Below are 21,409 nucleotides of genomic sequence, written 5' to 3'. Positions count from 1 at the left end.
AGGCAAAGGTGAGGCAACCCTCAGAGACAGGATAGACTTCAAGCAAAGACTTCAGGCAAAGGTGAGGCAACCCTCAGAGACAGGACAGACTTCAAGCAAAGACTTCAAGCAAAGGTGAGGCAACCCTCAGAGACAGGATAGACTTCAGGCAAAGACTTCAAGCAAAGGTGAGGCAACCCTCAGAGACAGGATAGACTTCAGGCAAAGGTGAGACAACCCTCAGAGACAGGATAGACTTCAAGCAAAGACTTCAGGCAAAGGTGAGGCAACCCTCAGAGACAGGATAGACTTCAAGCAAAGGTGAGCCAACCCTCAAAGACATGATAGACTTCAAGCAAAGACTTCAAGCAAAGGTGAGACAACCCTCAGAGACAGGATAGACTTCAAGCAAAGACTTCAAGCAAAGGTGAGACAACCCTCAAAGACAGGATAGACTTCAAGAAAAGGTGAGGCAACCCTCAAAGACATGATAGACTTCAAGCAAAGGTGAGGCAACCCTTAAAGACAGAATAGACTTCAAGCAAAGGTGAGGCAACCCTCAAAGACATTATAGACTTCAAGCAAAGGTGAGGCAACCCTCAATGACAGGATAGACTTCAGACAAAGGTGAGGCAACCCTCAAAGACATGATAGACTTCAAGCAAAGGTGAGGCAACCCTCAAAGACAGGATAGACTTCAAGCAAAGACTTCAAGCAAAGGTGAGCCACCCCTCAAAGACAGGATATACTTCAAGCAAAGGTGAGGCAACCCTCAAAGGCAAAATAGACTTCACACAAAGGTGAGGCAACCCTTAAAGATAGGATGGATTATAAGCAAAGACGAGACAACCCTCAAAGACGTGATAGACTTCAAGCAAAGGTGAGGCAACTCTCAAAGACAGGATGGACTTCAACCAAAGGTGAGGCAACCCTTAAAGATAGAATGGACTTCATGCAGAGGTGAGGTAACCCTCAAAGACAGGATAGACTTCAAGCAAAGGTGAGGCTACCCTCAAAGAAATGATAGACTTCAAGCAAAGACTTCAAGCAAAGGTGAGGCAACCCTCAAAGGCAGGATAGACTTCATGCAAAAGGTGAGGCAACCCTCAAAGGCAGGACAGACTTCACACAAAGGTGAGGCAACCCTCAAAGATAGGATAGACTTCACACTAAGGTAAGGCAACCTGTACAAGATCTCCCCATATGACCTATTTGGGGGCTGGAGCACGATTGAGGGTTTGGGTGAGATTCTTTATGGCTCTCGAGATTGCTTCCGTCTAGTGAAGGACCTTGGTTTACGTGTTCCCAGACCCAGGAAGAAAAGTAACAATTGAAAGGGAAAGGTGCCGGAGCATTGGGTGAGGGGAGCCCAGTGCACCTCCTTTGCAGTCCCCGCTGCATTCATGTGGTACTCCATCAGTGTGTTCTCTCTTTCTTTAATACGCTTTATTTTGATCTCTTCTAGGATGTGTGCCTTTGGACACAAGAAGCAGCATGCCTCTGCCCCCTCCACCAGGAGGTGAGATGAACGGTAAGATCTGGAAATATAATGTATGAGAGCGTTTTCCGTTGATCTCTTCAATGGCACCCGACAGAGAAGGCTTGGTTTGTGAGATGTATGAAGAGGAGCATTTGCGTGGGATGTGCCATTGTATCTGCTCTAAATGGATCTACCTTACTAGGCGCTATGACCCTTTCTTCATTGTCACTTGTGAGGTGCACACCAGTCCCACACAAGGGTGTCACTCGCCTGCATGGCTTTCCTGATCTAGTTTAGTAGTGTAGGTACCAAACAATAGGCATGTGTAGTGTGCCTTTCCTATTTCCCGGATCACATTAGCAGGGCATCCTTGCTTTTGTTTTAGGTACTTTGCGAACCCCCTAGTGCAGTAATTTAATTCAACATAACCCTGATTTGGACAGATGTCCAATTTCAGTAGTTTGACTTTTCCTCTCTGCCAATCTTGGCCCTTGTCCTCATCTGTAATTTCCATCATAGAGCAATATGGCAGACCTTGGCATGCACACGAAACAACAATTTTTATGTTCGGTATCAGCTGATACGGATACCCTGTTTTAGTAATTCTCACTTCCGTGGGCCAGTCCTTCAGATAAAATCACATCCCTTTATGTCCTGATGATGACCTTAAAGTAGTGAATGAGTTGAAACACCACATACAATTCCAGTTACCTAGACTAGAAACTATTTAGCGTAGTGTGGATTAGGGAGTTCCACCTAAAAAACCCTTGTCCTCCATCAGGTCTAACATTGGCTTCTTTCTTCCGTCTGCTACTTATTGATAAATCAATTGCTAGATTGCATTTTATATTTTTGCAGTGTGATTAAGTATTGCTCTGAGCGCTTGCCTTCCTCTCTTTCCTATTTCTTAAAATCTTTTTTTACTTGTATTACAGTTTCCTTGACTGTACTTTACTGTAGGTGGCATGATGTCTTTGTGGTTTTCTTGATCATTTCACATATAATTTACTTCTGTGGGGGTATTTTATTGCACTTCCCAGTGCCACTTTTATTGCTTTAAATTGTTCAAAAGTAAAAATGACCTCAGTTAAACTTTCTTGCTATTAAATATTGTGTGCCCCTGTTTCATGTAGGTTTTTAGGGCACCTCTGTAATAATTGCTCTCTTCCCTACCGTAAAGACTCCCTGCTGGGAGAGGTGACGACCACAGCTGCACAGGTGGCGGACCGCTGAATCATAACATGGCCACCGCAACGGGGTGGCATGTTTTTCCTGCTCCAAAATGGCTTCTACCACCAAGGCTGGAGCCAATTCGGGGAAAAACTCAAGCATAGGAATTCCCTCATGCCAGGCCCTCAATGGCCTCCGTGTGGCTTCTTGCCAGATTAAACATTTCATAGAATCCTACATTTTTGAGGTTGTACTATTCAGTAAATATTCAGGCAAACTCCTGAATAATTGTTGGTACCCATTGAAAGAGGCTGTAAGGTTATCTGCAGTCCTGTAGGGAGGATTTCTGATTTTGGTTGCTGGTTTTAGTTTGAATTTTGGCAGAACCCCAGGTAAATAGCTGATGCACAGGGGAGATCTGCTGGGATGACATCACGGCACTCTGATTGACACAAAGATAGAGGCGGAGAGGGATGGCGCCAAATTTTGTCCAATCATGCGCCTCACATTCAAAGAAGTCTGTGCCTCTTGCATTATGGCTGATCAGTGTTTGTTTGGTCTTCATGTGTAAGGATCCTAACGCCCCTCTTGTCTCCAGGGCCCCCCAATCACCACTCCTCTCCTGCCCCCACCAACATGAACATGATGGCAGTCAGCATCCCAAACCCAGACATTACGTCGTCAAGATACAGGGGCCTTTTGCCGCCAGTGTCCATCGGCAGCAACAAGAAGGACAAGAAGGGCAAGAAGAAGTTCTCAAAGGCGGACATCGGCGCCCCCAGCGGTTTCAAGTGAGTAATGCAGCCGCGACTCACTCTAAGTTAGTGTGGCGCCCTTAGAGGGTTCAAGGGAGTAATGTAGCCGCGACTCTCTCTAAGTGTGGCACCCCCAGCGGGTTCAAGTGAGTAATGCAGCCGCGACTCACTCTAAGTTAGTGTTGCGCCCTTAGAGGGTTCAAGTGAGTAATGCAGCCGCGACTCACTCTAAGTGTGTCGCTCCCAGCGGGTTCAAGTGAGTTATGCAGCTACAACTCACTCTGTCAGTGAGATCTTGAAAACTGAGGGCAGCTTTCTCAAGACTTTGCACTGCCACAAAGTGACACACTGCAGTACAGAGTCTTGAGATTGTATCCCAAAGCAAACCTTTTGGAAACAGCGCCCCTTTTGTAGCTGTACCCTACATTGCTTCCAAGCGGTGATCCATGGTTGATACTTGTACAGTCCAAGGCCTCCATATATGGGTTTTGATGTAAAGCGCTAGCTACTAAACTTGAGAGGCCTGGCTTTGCGGCAAAAAAATATAGTTAGTAGGAATGTTTTTATTTTTCCTTGGGTGCCACAAGTTGCATGTGTGCTGCACTGAACATCACACACCCAGTGCATTGAGGGGCAGATTTACAATCCCCTTGTGCCCATTGCGTCACTTTTTTTCGACGCAACGGCGGTGCAAACAATGCGGCCAATTTGCATTGTGACACATCTAGGGAGATGCGTCACGTTGTAAAGCCTTGTGTCACATTATACCTGCACCAGGTATAATGTATGCAGGGTAGGCGTTCCCACGCAAAAATCCATATAGAACTGACGCAGTGAAATTTACAACATTTCACTGCGTCACTCTACGCCTTCACTGTGTCAAAATCCCTCTGCCTGCTCAGACCAGGCGAAAGGAATGACGCAGGGCTTTTTGTATGGTACTCACCCATCTGTTGTGGCGCATTGCTAGAGGTGTGTCACTTTCATGAGCAACACCAGCGATGCGTCACTTTTATACCAACAGATGCGTCAGTATTTCCGACGCATCTGTTATTCCTTGCGCCTTGGAGCACTGTATTGTAAATACAGCGCAGCCAAAGTGGGGCAAGGACATTTGGCGCTGGCGCAAGGAAACTAACGCATCCATGCAGATGCGTCAGTTCCTTGTAAATCTGCCCCAGAATATTTAAAAAAAATGTGTAGACATTCTTTCAAATGCACAATCTCTTCTAGCCTGCATGCGTTTGCACTATGGTGTAAAGGTGTGTGCGTGGTTCTGTGCAACCAGCGCAGAGGAAGAGGGCAGCAGCAGGCCATGTTTATGCATTTTACATTTACTCTGCGCTGTACTCTCCCCGCAACTAACACAACTTTGGCTGTTGCATTGTGCTCTTTTTTTGTACATCTGCCCCTAAGTGTTCCAGTTGAATTGTGATATTGTATCAGAAATGGGATATACATTGGAAAGGGGTTGTTAAAGTGGGATTGTGATATTCCTTTGGAAGGAGGGTACAGGCTGGGAACACAGTGTTATTGTTGGATAGGGGTATTGTGTTAGACATGTGGTTTACATTGGAGTGTGGTGGTGTTGGGATATTGTTGCATTGCAAATGCTTTGTTACAGTGGGATGGGGTGTTGCATCCGAAAAGTAGTTTTACACTGGGAATGGGTTAGTATTCTTCTGGGATCAAGATATTGTTTTGGAAATCCAGTTCACATTGGGAATGGGTTGTTAAAGTGGGACTGGAATATTGTTTGGAAGCGGAGTTTACATTGAAGTGTAGTGTTATGGTGGGATACTGGAATGGTATTGGAAATGGATGGTACTTTGGGATTAATTTATAGTATTAGGGTTGGGATATTGTTTAGGAAATCGGGTTTATATAGAAAATAGGGTGTCATCCTGAGATTAGGATATTTTTGGAAATAATCTTTTACTTTAGAAATGGATGGTATAGGGGGTATGGGGTATTACTGTAAATTGGGTGTTATTCTGGAAATTCAGTATTATATAGTGTTTATGTTATGGGGGCTCCGTGGTAGGAGCAGGATTTTGGCTTTCACAATCAAACAACCAATTTATGATGCTTTAAGTTACAAATCAGCCATTTTTTTGTTCATGCTCCTATAATTCTTATTTTATTTGCTTTGTGGATTTTTAAAAATAGTTTTCAGCGGTTCCTCTAGATGTAATGTATAGACAGATATACGCGCCTGCGCCCCTCTCTAAGGAGCTTTCGAGAAACATGGAGAGTGCTCAGGGCTCTGGACTGTACAATCCAGAGGGTAGCAGGGCTATGTATCTATTTATTATTTGTTATAGCAGTTTTGTAACATGCAGGCTTGCCACCTTTCTGTCACTTCTGAGCTCCAGTTACAGATGGATCGGTTTCCACACTATTGGTACATTCCCTTCAAGGGTCGCGGCTCAGGCCTCCTGCTAGAGGCCTCCTTTAAGTAAACCATGGTCCTTCCAGAAGAAGTGGAAAGAAAGAAGAGGTCAGTTGCGCATGGGTTGGGTATGGGTAGGATGGTCACACATGAAACTCTCAAGTATTATGGGCCTGATTACTAAGCCAGTGGGACTGCTACCACCAGGCTGTCGGTAGCGGTACTGCCGCCATTAGGACATCTGATCCGACCGCCACATTATGATGCAGGTGGTCGGATCACGACTGGTGGGGGAAAAGACCGCTGCGTCCGACAGGATCGAGGATCCCGTCAGTGCAGCGGTCGGACTCCTATTCCCTAGAATGGGGCGATGTCTGCTCAGGCACCGCCATAGGGATTAGGATGACCCTTTCCGCCGGCCCTTTCAAGACAGTTAACCCGCCATGAAATGGCAGGCGGAAAGTGATTTGGGGTCCCCTAACAGGGCCCCTTTCACCACTGGCCTTCCGCTATGGGGCCTGGCGGGAACCTATGGTGTCCCTTAAACATGCCTGCACCATGTGGCAGGCACCGCATGGTGCCTGCCGCCACATGGTGCAGGGATATGTAAGATGTGTATAGTTTGTACCGCGTTGTGTGCTGCAGCCCGCAGCACACGCCGCAATACAAAGTATGCACATTGCAACCGCCATGAAGGCGGTTGCATTGTAATGCTGGCAGCGGGACCACTGACTACTAGTCGGGCGGTCCTACTTCCGCCACGGTGCCAGTCGGATGTTTAAGTCCGACCAGTTTTGTAATCAGGCCAAGCAAGAACCAAATCAGAAGCGGATGTTCCAATTAGCTCTTGTCAATCACTGTCGATTAGATGATGTCTGGATGGAATAACGACCATGCATTAAGTCAGTTATTCAGGTGGGGAGAAGTGGTCCTCTGAGTTAATCGTTCACCGCTATTTCTGGATGTCTCATCAGCGTATAAATAGCAGTCACTTAGTTTTTTGAATGGTTCACCTGCGACGCGTTGTGTTAAGTAATTTTTTTCCAGTTAGTCTGAGCCATCTCTGCACAGCTGTTTTCAGCTGTTTCCTGAACCGGTGGCGATGAGGTTCTGATCTCACTGCTGGGTAGAGGTCTTTGCCCGCTTCAGTCCTTGGCTTCCTAGTGCTTTGCCTTCCTGCTTCAGTAATATATATTTGTTGTTATTATTGAGTGAGAACTTATTGATCTGGAAACCCTAATTGATACTTAGCGTGGGGAATGTTTCTGGGCTTGCGAGACCCCCTTTGCCTCTATACCTCAATCATGGTTCATAGACACTGGCCTCCACTGTAAGGCAATAGGCGTATTGCATGCGATCCCATCTTCGGAGCATTAGGCTTAGCCTAGTACCCTCATTTTCAAACCATAGATCTCTTTTTAGGGTTGTTTTCAGGCCAAACAGTGCACACTACATTCCAAATGTCAGTCGGAGCCAACATGAACAGGCTGGTTGGGTTACAGAAGACGTAAGACTGTTTCTATCGTGCTACTTGAATGTCGGTGGTTTTCGCCACCTTTTAAAATTAAAAAAATAGATCAGCGTCCGAGATGATGCCCACGTTTTTGACTTCTTGCTGGATTTGGTGCTCAGTCCATTGTTAGAGGCCTCATGAAGGGAGAATTCCATCCTTTATGCAGTCCACTGACAGAACAAATGTTTAGAGAGAGCAAATGTACAATGGACAATAATGTTGCAATTATTCCTTGACCCCATCTCCAATCATAGGTGAATTTGCCTAACTGCACAGATTCTATTTCTCAGTTACCTGCACCGGCGGGCACAGTTATCATTGAACAGTTGTGTGCAGAGATTTGATCTTTGGGACTGTGCCAGTGACCCTGCACACAGAGGGCTCTGGTTACCCAACTCAAATGTGTGGGTTACATTCGCGGAACGATCACTGGATCCAATCAAGGGCTGTTGCAGAAGTCCTCGTCCATTCCTTCAGCCTTTTGAATAGTAGGTATCACTGTTTGTCTCATAGGCAGCTGAAAGATTGAGGAGAAGCTCTTGAGGCTGAGCCACTTCACCTCTGCAGTAGGAAGGTCCTTGCTTGTGTTATCTGAAGCAGTTTCTATTCCTCTCCTCAAAAGCCTGATTGTTTGTCTAAGTCCCTGAAGTTGTCTTATCTCTTCCCCTTCCAATATCGTTCTCAGGAATGAGAGATTTGAAAGTGGTCTCTATTTGTATGTATCATTGGACCCACATTGGTTTCCTTTGGTTGAACATGTGTGTTTCACATAACTGGTACTACCCCCTTAGCGACAATGGTTTTATGACATCATGAGCGAGACAGGGGAGGATCTTTTTGATGCGGGAAGCCAAACACGGTTCCACCAGAAGGTTTGATGCATTAACCATGTGTACTACATCAGGGGCTGCTGTTTCCTCGAGCGGCCGACATGCTGTTAGCTTTGTGTCTAGGTAGAGTCGTTGTGTCAGTCGAAATGTTGATTGCTTTTTCAGTGTTGTTTCTCTGATTTTGATTTGAATTTTGACACAAAGACAAGGACGGCTCCTCCATTGCGACAGAGGAGCGTCGCCCCACTAATTGAAATGCCCCAGATATGAAACATGAAATGTTAATCCAGTTAATGTAGTAACATTTTCTTTTTCCATAATCCCATCCCGAGCCCAGCGCCAGGACGGGGGTGGGGCAGCTGCTGCCTGGCAGCAGCAGAAAGAAGCCATGGGCAGAGCATGTCCCTGAAGCTGACCGTCTTGCGACGACCAGCCACACATGCGCACTTTAAACCTCTCAACCCAGCTGTCTTGAACAGCTGGGTTCCGAACGAGCAAAGGCCTCCAGTGCTCTTTGGAGCGCAGAGAGAGCCTGCTCCGTCCAATCCTGCCACTTTATGTGTCACAAACACAATTTAGCACCAAGTCCAATTCGGGTTGCTTATTTTTTATGCCTACAGTGCTGCTACAACTGTACCTTCCTCATTGTGACCTTAATTATATGATGCCAAGTGCACATTTCTAAATACTACTCGGAGTCTCCCGTCTCCTTTTTGTGTAATGTATTGTACATACATGTTTACCGTCTTCTTTAAATGATACCAGTTGAGATACTGTTGCCTTTTTTCTCACGTTTCTACCCAAAACTCAACGTGGTTTATGGGTTATACTCTGGTTGCTAGTTTAAAAAAAAAATGTACGGGAGACAGCACACAAAAACAGATCTGTTGCATCTGTTATACATGTGTTACTACCACCATTTGTTATTGCTATTACCACCAGTCAAAATCTTGTGGTATCACCCAGTGCAAAACCTGAGAGCAAATTGCATTCAACTCTAGATAAGAGCAAACGCAAAAACATACACAAATGTTGACCAGTCCTTTGGGTCTAAAAGAGCCTGCATGACACACATAGGGATACCAGAGTTTGCGTGAGGCCTCCGCACATGCCGCATTCCAGCTGGTTTTGAGATTTGCCTGGGACTGGGTGGGTAGGAATTGGTTAAAATTAAATTCAGAGAAATATACCACAAAATAGAAACATGAAGTTACTTTGCCGAAGAAATGCTAATAAAAAGGGAAAGCATAAATTTGCATGGGAACTTTCCCTCAAAAGACCAGGTCCCGCCCTGAGAAACAAAGATGGCCGAACTCCCTTTGCCATTTATGTGGCCAATTTGACGAAAGTCTATTACATCTTCTGTGCATCTGCCCTGCAGTTAATCAACTTAGACAGAAAATACTCTGCCCTGCCTTTCGGACACTCAAGACAAGATCCTGCCACGGTGCATTGACGACATTATTGAATAGTAAATCAATCCAGCTTTTCTGCAGGGCCGCCAAGTTCCTATTACAAGTGAACAAACTATTATTAGCACATTCTGCTATGCCAGATAAGGAATAGCTGCCTCCATGAACCAACACAATTGACAGAATTACTGGAGCTTATAAACCAATCTAGGCTGCTATACTTCAATACAAGCTAATCCACAGCCCTCATCCATCAAGGCTCCTGGTCCTTAAATATTTGCCCGGACTAGCCTATCCCTGTACGGTTCTTATATTTCTGAGAACTCCCTACCAGTAGTTGGCACAAATACTTCTGTATACACTGGGTAAACTTGGCCATTGAGCACTTTAATGGAATATCGGTCTTAATGCATGAGGACATTTCTTTTGCACAAAATGATGTTTCCACAATTAATTTTTTTCACAATGATTTTAGCAACTATTTTTAACCTGCTTGTGTGGTTTGACTTTGCAACGATTTTATTTACTTGCTAATAAAAAGGTGAAGCACTGAGAGCCCATAATAGTCTGATCTATACTGGAATATACAAAATAAAACTTTTCCCTTTAAAGGACAAACTTTGCAAGCTTATGAAATTTCGAATTTTGGTAGCTTTGCAATACTTTTACATGCAAACATTTTTGCAAAAATGCTTTTTACAGGTGAATTTTGCAGCAATATTTTTTTTGCAATAAAAGATTTATGTAAAAATGAAGGTTTGGTAGTATTTTTTCCCCACACAACGTACGTTTTGTGAATCTTTTTACCCACTTTTTAAACCTTGGTCAACTTGCAATGTATTAGCAAAATCTTCACCAAGTTAGCAAAACCCAAATTCATAGATTTCTTACACCTCTAATTCTAGCCTCACAATCAGTGCACCACTTAAGCACCAGAGAAGGCTCCTAGGCTCATGATACCTACTCAAGATCAAACGATATGCCAACAACACTCAATTATATGTCAACATTTCTTCAAACTACATTTAGTGACCCAAAAATGTCTCACGCTTATCCTGAAACAGACATCAAGCACCATTCTAGAGTTGAACCTCCAAATGAAAAATGTCTCCTGTTTTCAATGCAGTATAAAATAACCACATTTTCAAGCTTGTCTGTCCATCATGAACCAAGATGCTATCCTCCGCTGAGAGAAAACGCAAAACCATTCATCCTCAAGAATGAACAAAAAACACATTGCCTAGAAAACCAAAACAGCGTTGTGCCAACGTTGCCTCTTGATAAAAGTGAAACCCTTCTTGATGGAAGCCGACTTCAGAACCATAGTGAAAGCCACCTGGATGGAGACAACTCTCTGATCAACTGCCCCTCTGACACTGCAGTGGCACCCTGAGATGCCTCACTAAGGTGTTATGGAAGTTCCATCACAGTAAGTCTACATTGGCTTCCGCCCCCCCCAGCAGCATCACCCTTATGACCATCGGGATCATCAACAGGGCCACTGGAAATGACTCCCCGACGTACACTGCAGAGAAATCAACACATTCTACGGACAGTGCCAGACCAGGAACTAGATTATAACTATACTGGAAGCAAAGAAATACAAAAAGGGAATAATGGGAAGGCTGGCCTTCTCCATCCATGCACGAATATTCTGGAACAACATCTCCGTCAGCACCAGAACTGCTGTGATTCACCTCCAATCCAGAAAGAAACTGAAGGTACACCTGGTCAATGAGCACTTCCAACCCACATGACGGGTGCTTACTTTTTACCAGCCTCCTTGACAATGTAGATTAATTTTATCGTTGCGCTCCTTCAGTATTCAGCTCCCTGATTCCGCCAAGATTGGTCGATAGGTTCACAATATTGAAATGCCATTACAAACACACATTCTCCCTCAAACTATGCAAAGAAGTCCCTAACCAGTTTATGTCTTATTGCAATGTGTCTCCCTTTTTATATCACAAAAATTGTATTACATGAATGGATGAAAACAGGAAGCGTGCTGTAGTAAACAATAAAAAAATCACAAAATGGGACAAATGTTTATTAAGTGTGTCTGTTACCATTCAGATTCTTGATACTCAATTCTGAGGGCAAAAAGAGTCATAACCAAAAAGCCCAAAAAGATTGTATAGGGAAGAGGTGGATTTTTAGTAAAATTGTTAACTTAAAGCTTATCTCAAGTGTGCACCTATTTCTGGGTGGAGGGTACTACTTAGTAACAGCCAGAACCAAGAAGGCACCAGAAGTTGAGCGGAATAATGTCTGGTTCATTAAAGAGAAGCCCTCAAACTAAATTCAGACCCTCGCTGTTGCCTCACGCCATGTCTCAGTCAGAGCTGGTGCTTTATTGAAATTAGATCTACATGTGGTTATCTTCTCAGAAACAACTGCTTGTCGTCGGCGTAGTATTAGAACTTAAAGTTGAAACTCCAAATGGAAGTACTGAGTGGCTGAAGGTAAACATGAAAAAAGAGGCACATTATGGTCCTGTTGGCCATGGAGACACGTACATGGGATTTGCATGATATGAGTCACAAATATGAACAGACTTATAGACCCAGACAACAGTTTTGAGATACCCAAAATCTCTTAGATCCTTGAAATTAGTGGACGTCTGGACATTTGAGAGGGGTATCGCTAACTGTTAATAAGGGTGATGGGGTCCTTAACACTGGAAAATCATTGTTGATCATTGATTTTCTTTATCTGTTTGGTGTATGTTTTTTTTGCTATTTTCTTACTTACTTTAAGGCCTAACTGAGGCCTAAAAACCTCTAAAAATAAAACAAATAAAATATCTTTGGGGGAAAAAAGCGACAAAGAGAAGGGATCTCGGTGTGGTGTGGATGATCTCCTGTGCGTACAAACCATGAGTGAGCGTCCATGATGGGAAGAGGGGAATTATTGTGGTAGGTATGCACTACTCTTGTGCATTCAAATTGTGACCTGTGGCTCTGATAACAAATGGGCCTTTAGTCCTTCTTCCATGTCTGGAATCCATTACTAGATCTGGGGGGCAGGTGCAAGTTTGGGTGTGAGTGCCATGATTAGAAATACTCTACAAATGTGGTTAGTTTTTCCTTACCTTGGCTGTCTTTTACCCATAATCTTTTGCAATCAAACAAACATGCCATCTCCTAAGATCTTCTTCAAAATGTCCTGTCCTTCCTTCCTTAGGCACGTGAAGCACGTCGGATGGGACCCCAACAGTGGTTTTGATGTATGTATCTGATCGACATTGGTGGGTCATATGAGGTATTCAGAAATCCGCCTCCTCTCGACACCGACTCAGCACTAAGAGGGGAAGCAGTGAAGTATGTTGTGCAAGTCTGAATCCTCCACCATTCCCTAGAACATCAGTCTCATCCAAGATGAGCCAACGTTGTCAATTCCCAATCTCTGACCAAGGGCCTCTTCCCTCAAAATCTAGTGTCACCCAATGTCAGGGAACCCGTCTGGCAAAATGCCTTTAACATTTAATGTGCCAATAAGCGCCCCGCTTCCTACGGAAGGGGTGAGCAGACTCTCTCTCTCAAAGTTGTGGTACATTTCTACTCAGAATCCACTAATCTGCGAAGAAATGGTTGTGTGAGTGGTAAAATAGTTCACCTGGCCCCAGTTATCGTCTGCATGGGAGGCGAGAAATTTCAATAAGTATTCCGTCCCTGCTTAGGATTTCCCACCCAGTATAGGCATTTAGAGCTGCCCTCGTGACCAATACATGTTGTGTAATGAGGGTCATGACATTGCAAAAAGACTTGCAGAAGAAAGGCATGAACTACATACTTTATTATCAGTATTCCATTATATATACTGTAGTTTCTTCCTTGTTCAAGACTCACCGAAGGGTTTCGCGATAGGGAATGAAAAGTAAAAATGCGTAAAGGAAGGACCCAGTTAGCGAAGATGCCAGCTGAAAATGGCCCATCATTTCCAGGTTTCTGAGATTCCAGAGGATTGGAATATTGCCAGTCCCTGGTGTTCCGAACTCATTGGTACCAGTACATATCTCCCATGCTATCCAAAGCCAGAGTACATATAAAGCCAAGAGATGGCCCGTTAACGTCATCATACCATATTCCCACCAGATTTTCCTGATTTACCACTTCTTTATAATTTGAAGGACTTTCCAGCCCTACACAACTCCATAACACAGGGAGTCTTCTATATGAACACAACCAGTCACAAAGAATCTTGGCAAAAAAGATTCCTGTGCAAAGACAAGCACATTCATGTCAAAAGGAAGGTACAAGGAGGAGCTTTTATTTTGTAGGTCGATAGGCCGGGTTAGGCGGTGGACCCTGTCCTGTTCACACTTCAGGCGTGGCGTCAAGCATCGTGCTTTGCTATTATAGGGGGTCATAACACAGCCAATGAGAGAGAGCAGAACACTCACTAGACAGGTAGGGAGGTCTGGAATTGAATTAAGAATGAAGGGAGACCTGACTCCAGGTGGTCTGCTGCTGTTCTCCTAATCCCTGGAATTCCATCCCAGTCCAAATTGGCCAAACTCCATCCCTTCTCCAGTTCTGCGAGAAGCTGAAAACCCAGCAAGCCACACCCCATCTCAAAGTAACCGCCCGGGTGCATAAGCAGTGTGCGCTTCGGCTTCCAACTCACCCGACCCCTTTTTGTACCAGTCCACTCTCTTCGCTACGATAGTTATACAAAATATCGAAAACACAAATCGTGGGACAAAATATCGGGTCAAAAATATCGACGATAAGAATATCGGTAATGTACGTTTCTAGCGGTAAGTAAAGTTTTACTAAAAATAACTCCACATCTATGTACCTTTACGATACATCTACGTAGATGTGGAGTTAAGAACAGTAAATCTACACTTTACTATTTATTTACCTTCTCGATATTTCGGTCCTCGATATTTTTGACATAATATTCTGGACACACAATATTTGTGTTTTTGATATTCTATCAGTGATCCGTTCACTATTCCGACCCTCCCTGAATGCCTCCCCCAACACCCGTTCAGCACTGTAAACCCCGAGCCCTGATGCTGTATCCCTGCCAGCCCTGTTGAACCCCCCCTTCTTCTATATTAAGTAAAGTCAAAGTCCCATTGTGTACGGTGCTCTGATAGTGGGTACTTACTGTTGTGCTATGCAAGTTACATACATTAATACTCAAGTACTGTTCCATTAATGGGGGACGGGTGGGGGCTCTAGATTTTAGGTAAGGTGGGACGGGGAGTGTCCGACATACATCCCAACCTTTCACACCCACCAGTATAGAGTGTTTTTTTACCCCACTGGGCTCTGTAAACACACTCTCCTGCTTCCCATCCAGGTCAATGCCCTGGATCCAGAGCTAAAAGACCTCTTCTCCCATGCCGGCATCAGCGATGACCAGTTGACCGATGTTGAGACCTCCAAGCTGATCTACGACTTCATCGAGCAGCAGGGCGGCATGGAGGCCGTCAAGCAGGAAATGAGGAGGAGCGGTAAGTGGGGTCCTCTGGCTGGGGTGGTCCCTGAATGCTTGCTGAGCCCATTTCTTGCCACACCACAGCCCTAACACAAGGGCCTTCATTGTGGTATTTTGATCCAGAAAGGTACAAGCAGAGACTGCCACCTCCCCATCCCTACCGTACTCTTCCTTTGGGTGGTCATTGATGTTGTAAGTAAGTTTGACTCTTCTAAACTATTCCCTGCACATCCTGAGATCTGGAGAGCTGGTGCAGGATATGTGTTCCAACTTTATAAAGCCGACGCATGTGGATTGTGAATAAATACCTCTGTCAAAGGGCAGGTACTGGTACTGACAAAACATTGACTATACTTGATACCCTCATACAATATAAGCACAGACGTCATCATAAACCCCTATAGATAATCTCAGCAGAGAAAATAAAACATCAATTACGTACAAATAGAAAACAAATTGTAATTGGGGAGGGAGGGGTATTGCAGCAGTGCTCTTGCAAACTGCTGAAGTTTTCTGTGGGTGAAAATACATGCAAAGAAGAATGATGCCAGAGAAAACCCAGTGAAAGCCTTCTTTCCATCCAGAGAATTTTCTTGCTAAAATTATAAATGGGAAATTAGTCCTTCAAAAGTCTTATTTTGATTGTTCCACACTTTGCTCTGTTGGGAGAAGTACAGAGATTTTTCAACTTGGTCAAGTGCAAACCTTTAGGTCTTTGCCTAGCTCTGACATCGGAGTTCAAACTTTGCCACCCTTATGGGGAATTCAAATCCAGAAACCAAGTTACTGTAGCTTTGAAACTTGTTGTGGAAGTGGATCGTGAGGCTTTGTGCTTGTGAGATGGGGTGGGTCCTAGGCCACCAGGATGACGCATCATCCAGGTGGCCACTTCAGTCATGCAGGACTTGAAGTTGTTTCTTGGGCTGGGTGTTTTGACCAAGGGGGACAGTGTTGGTTGTGTGTCATCAGTGTAGGTGAGTATGTCAGTGTCCCATATTCGGATGGTGTCGGCCAGTGGGACCATGTACATGTTGAAGAAGGTCAGCTGAGGGAGGATTCCTGAGGCACTCCACAAATGAGGCCCAGAGCTTTTGAAGAGTAAGGCTGCATGTTGACGGTGAGGAGTAAGCAGCTCCATTGGAAGGTGGGGCTCTTGAACGCCAGTCTCATGTGGTCTTTTTATCAGGATGGGGTGGGAGATTGTGTCGAAAGCTGCCAAGAGGTCAAGTAGGATGAATGCCGCATTTTTTTCGTTTGTCCAGGGTCAACCGACATCATCTGTTGCAGGAATGAGGGCTGTCTCGGGGCTGTGGATGGGTCTGGCTAGGTGGATGTGTTGATGTAGGTGCTGGGTTGAGGGCTTTGCTGATTAGGGTGGAGCCTTTGTTTTGTTGAAGGTGTGGTGGGGCAGGGGTCTGCCAGGGGGCCCCTGTTGGATGCTCTTCATGATTGTTGTGGATTCTTCTGTGGTGATGGTGTTCCATGTGCTAAGGGTGTTTTTTATTTTGTCCATTATTAAAAGGCTAGTTACCAGGTGTCTGAGGTCCGGTTGCAGGTAGACGTTTTTGTGTATGGCTGTGATTTTTCTACTAAGAATGTCCGAGAGGTCTTTACTCAGTTCTTGAGTGGGAGTCATGTTGCTGGTGATTGCTGTGGGTGCGGGGATATCCGTGAATATTTATTTGCTGCTATGGCAGCTGGTGTGGATGCGTTCAACTAGTGCCTTCCTCTTGGTTTCCTGAATTTGCTGATGGTAGCACCTCAGGGTGGATTTGAAGGTGTTCTTGTTCAAGTCTACTTGGCTGGCTCTCCACCTCCGTTCTAGATGCTTGTGGTGCCGCTTGGTCATTCTGAGTTGCTCCTTGTTCCAGCCGGCTTGTGTTGAATGGATAGAGGCAACAGGGTATTGAGGCCAAATACATTGAGACAACAGCGTATTGAGGGTGAATGGATCGAGACAGAATATCGAGGTCGAATGCCTCGAGACAACAGCGTATTGAGGGCAAATGGATTGAGGCAACGTGGTATTGATGGTGACTGGATTGAGGCAATAGGGTATCAAGGGGGAATGGATCGAGGCAACAGGGTATTGAGGGTGAATGGATCCAGGCAACAGGGTATTGAGAGTTAATGGATTGAGGCAACAGTGTATCGAGGGTGAATGGATCGAGGCCACGGGGTATCAAGGGTGAATGGATTGAGGCAACACGAATCACACGGAAAAATAGCAGATACCATTAGTAGTACGAACAGTATAAGTAGCGACATGCACAAGTAGTGACACTAAGAGTAGTGGCACTGGTAGCAGAATATGTGGTAGCACTGTTAGTACTTGATGGGAAATTATTATTAGTAGTGGCAGTGGATGTAGGAGTGTCAGTAGCAGTGCTGGCTGCACTACCGAGCACTACTTAAGAGACCACCCCCTGCTAATTTTGTACTGCATGAAGCGCTGTGCATTATTTCCGATATATCATTTTAAATGCAGCTGAGCTGGTGTTTAATGAACCTTCCTCAGTGTTAAAGACCCAACTAGTATCAATCTACTTTCGAGATGAAGATGAACAGATAAAATTGATTTGATGAATTTGATAGTAGGTGGCATCGGCTCTATGAAGTGACACAGAAATATATACACAACTGGCTATCACCTTCGTGGGTGCAGGAGCCTTTTGTGTACAGAGGAGATGAACAGACGATGGGGTACCGTGCTGGAAATAAAGGTGCGTGTGATAGGGAAGCCCAGGAGGACGTGGGCGAAGAGAAGGACCCTGGTTGACTGTGAGCCGGGTGTTTAGGTAGAAGGCACAGTCCACGCCACTCACCACCAAGCTGAGATTCTCCACCAAAATACTGTAAGCACACATGCAGATAGAAGCGATTGAGCAAGCAGAGTCCTGGACAGAAGACTGGGCCAGACAACAAGGAAGACCAATTTTTTTCATTTTTTTTTTTTTATTGTTTGATTAATTAAAATCTTTACAATTCCCCATCATATTTACATAAAATCACGATAAAATTACAAGGAGTATCAAAATTACTATTACATTACATTAAATACATTTACGATAATTCCTGCTCGCAAAAACCTTCTAGTCGGTGCTTACATGGCGGCTATGTTACACGCCGGAACCCTAATGATAACTACTTTGTTTGACTCTACTGTGTATTTCAGCTTACAAAGGGACGTGGCTTGCTGCCCACTTAATTAATATGGTGGAAGGATTATGAAAAAAATGGCTACAATCCAGATTGAACGGCGTCAGCGAGATATAAAAGTTTTCTGACCATTATCATGTATTTGACGCCGCGGCAGGCCAAGATGATGGACGTCCCCTCCAGCCATCTTATTACCGCTTGCCTGCTCGAACGAATTTCCAAGGCATTAAAAATTAGTTTTAAGCACTGTCTCTTTTCAGGCAAAACTGCTGGACAAGCACATAATAAGTGGATTATTGTTTCTGATTTGTAACCACATAGTCGGCAGTTCTCAGATAAAAGGGGCTTTTTCCAAGTTGGATACAGATCTTTTGAATCGTGCATTCCCATTCTGAAATTCGTAAAACTCTTTTTTATATGCTGGCTAAAATGAGCAGATAAATAAGCTTGAGGCCTTAAGGTTTTATATGAGTTAATAACTGTCCATCCGTGCTGGCGTTTGCTAAGTTCTTTTTTATCTGCCAGCAGAGATTTCCTTTTTGCTGATGCGTTTGCAGCTTTGCTGAAAGTAGCATTGTCGTCCACTATTTCCCATGCGGTTTGTAATTCCAGCTCGTCCAAGGATGATTTCAGGAAGTTGCCCCATGACATCGGTGTTTCAAAGTTCATCTGATCCCTAATTTCATCCCAACATAGACTGTTCATAGAGTCGGATGCAGAAGAGCGAAATTTATGACACAATTTAACGAAACTGCTCATTCCTCTGAATTTTTGGTGCTGAAGGCCAAATTCCAGACGGACCTGAGCTGGAGATGCGGATTTAGGCAATGCAAAGACGGCCTTATAAATCCTTAACAATAGCTCGTTTAGCAAGATTGCTTCCTTACCACACCAGGTGACCAAACCATACGATAGACTAGGCAAAATTTGTGCGGCCATTGTTTTTAACAAATACGTGTAATTCGGGCAGTCAATTTTTTTACGTAGAAGCTTATACGAGTAAATTAATGATTGAGCTTTTGCTTTGAGAGCCAATTTATGAACTTTGTGCGAGGCATTTTGCCCTATTGTTACACCGAGGTATTTGTAGGAATGCTGTTCTTCCACTGTTGCCCCATTAGCCGACCATTTAAATTTCGCTTTTTTATGATCCACTAGTCGAATGATTTTATTTTTTTCTTTATTAAGTTCAAGATGTTCCTGCTCCAGGTAGATTACTAAATTGTTTATGGATCTCTGTAGACCAATTGGGGTTTGGCTCAGCAACACGATGTCGTCTGCATATTGTAAAATGGTGACTGACTCATTGGCCATTTTGGGAGGATGACAATCGGCTTTTTCCAGGTGCTGTGCAATATCTGAAAGAAACAAATTAAAGAGGCTGGGAGCTAGAACGCATCCTTGTTTCAAACCTTGCTGCGTCTGAATCCTAGGAGTTGTGCTATATCCGTCGCCCAGCTTTACTCTGGCCCAAGTATCCGAGTATAAGTTGGTTATGGCGCTAAGCATTATGCTCGGCAATCCCCAAGCCTTGAGTTTCTTCCAAAGTTGGCCCCTATTAACTCGATCAAAGGCAGATTTAATATCCACGAAGCATGCAAATAATCGTGAATTCTTTCTTTGTGCTTTTTCCGTTAAAAGGGCTAGAATTGACAAGTTAGTTAGGGTGCCCATCCCTTGCCTGAAGCCCGTCTGGAACTTTGGAATTTTTTTCTTCTCTTCCATCCAATCTTGAAGATGGACCAGAAGACAAGAAGCATAGAGCTTAGCCTCCACGTCTATCAATGAGATCAATCTATAATTACCCGGATTGCGGGGGTCACCCTTTTTAAATATAGGGTGAATAATATTCCCTTTCCAGGAGACCGGAGCATTGGATCGTGTATAGATCTCATTGAAGACAGGAGTAAGATGAACAGACCAAAAGGCTGGGTCGCTCTTGAAAATCGCGTTTGGAAGTCCATTGGGAACTGCCGCTCCCTGGGTTTTAAGTTTTAATATGAAAGATCTTAGCACCTTTTCATTGGTTAGCTCGTGGCTAAATGCTTCTGAGCTTGCTGCAGATTCTACAAAATTGACCAGGTCAGGAGCTAATTGTTTTGCCTCCTGTTCAGGAAGCTGCCCATTTTGCTCTTCTGTGGAGCCTATTTCTGTATTGTTGTACATGGATTTGACGTGGTGAACCCATGTTTCTTGACTGATTCCAGCTTCTTGCTGTAATTTTGGGGGTGATGACAATTTGTTTATGATGCTCCAGAAGTCGCTGCTGTTAGACTTTTTACTAGCAGTCAATAGGTGTAACCAAATGCCCCTCTTATACGCTGATTTTGCGCTTTTCAAGTTCTTCCTGTATTTGCTCCTCAGTTGGCACAACCTCCATTTTTCAGATTTCCTGCCTGTTTTTGCTGCACGTAGTTGATAACGCACCTCTCGAGCGATCCCTCTTTTTTGTTCTCTTAGCTCGTAGTGAAACCAGGACTCTCTTTTAATAACTGGCCTTGAGTTGCAACCCCTCGTAGCTGGGAATCTTTGAACTAATAACTCGACCAGCTGTTCCCAGGGTTTCACGTAACCTGGTTCAGGATGAGTAACCTCAATGTCCAAAAATTGCCTGGCTGTCTCTTGAATGAGATGTGGACATTCTCCCAACCAATTAAGTTTTCGAAGGTTAAATTTTTCTGGGTAAAGCACTATGGATTTGATTTTTTGGGCAAGTTTAGCTTTGATGTTCATTTTTACAATAAGAGGAAGGTGGTCACTCTCAACTCTGGGTAAAACTTTGAGGGTATCAACTTGCGGGAGCAGGTTATTACTTAGAATAACAAAATCAATCGTTGAAGGAAGACCAGTGCCTATGAAAGGTGGAGATGCTGACTGATACCGATCACCTTCTGGAACTCCCTGGTCACAGTTTTCTCAATGTGTCTGCTCATTAAAACCAACTCTGGTATTTGTCTGTAGTTGCGTGGGTGCATGGTCAGGAAGAATTCAGAGATGCTTTCTTTAGTAAGTGAGTGATGGTGGCAAGTTTCATAGCCACATATGGATTGTTTTGAAATACCTGTGGTGGTGGGTTTAGTTTCAGACTATAGGCTTGATTTAGAACTCGGCAGATGGGTACTCCGTCACAACGGTGATGGCTAACGGGTTTCAACGAAATATAAATTGTGGTGGATATAATGGGAGTTATATTTTGGCGGACGGGATATCCATCACCATCGTGATGGAGAAACCTGTCCGCCGAGATCTAAATCAGGCCCTAAGA

General features: G+C 44.3%; 1 protein-coding gene across 2 annotated transcripts in view; it reads left to right on the top strand.

Annotated features, from left to right (window-relative positions):
* WAS (WASP actin nucleation promoting factor) overlaps window positions 1–21,409 on the top strand; it is a 152,734-nt gene that overhangs the window by 113,745 nt on the left and 17,580 nt on the right. For both annotated transcript variants that reach the window (XM_085629630.1, XM_085629631.1), the window contains 4 exons: window positions 1,445–1,510; window positions 3,228–3,420; window positions 12,718–12,760; window positions 14,848–15,001. In XM_085629630.1, the coding sequence (XP_085485756.1) occupies window positions 1,445–1,510; window positions 3,228–3,420; window positions 12,718–12,760; window positions 14,848–15,001 (456 nt within the window). The remainder of the gene's footprint in view (window positions 1–1,444; window positions 1,511–3,227; window positions 3,421–12,717; window positions 12,761–14,847; window positions 15,002–21,409) is intronic.

Source organism: Triturus cristatus, chromosome 10 (genome assembly GCF_964204655.1).
Source record: "Triturus cristatus chromosome 10, aTriCri1.1, whole genome shotgun sequence".
In the NCBI taxonomy this organism is placed as follows: domain Eukaryota; kingdom Metazoa; phylum Chordata; class Amphibia; order Caudata; family Salamandridae; genus Triturus; species Triturus cristatus.
This window is presented reverse-complemented; position numbering and strand designations above follow the sequence as displayed.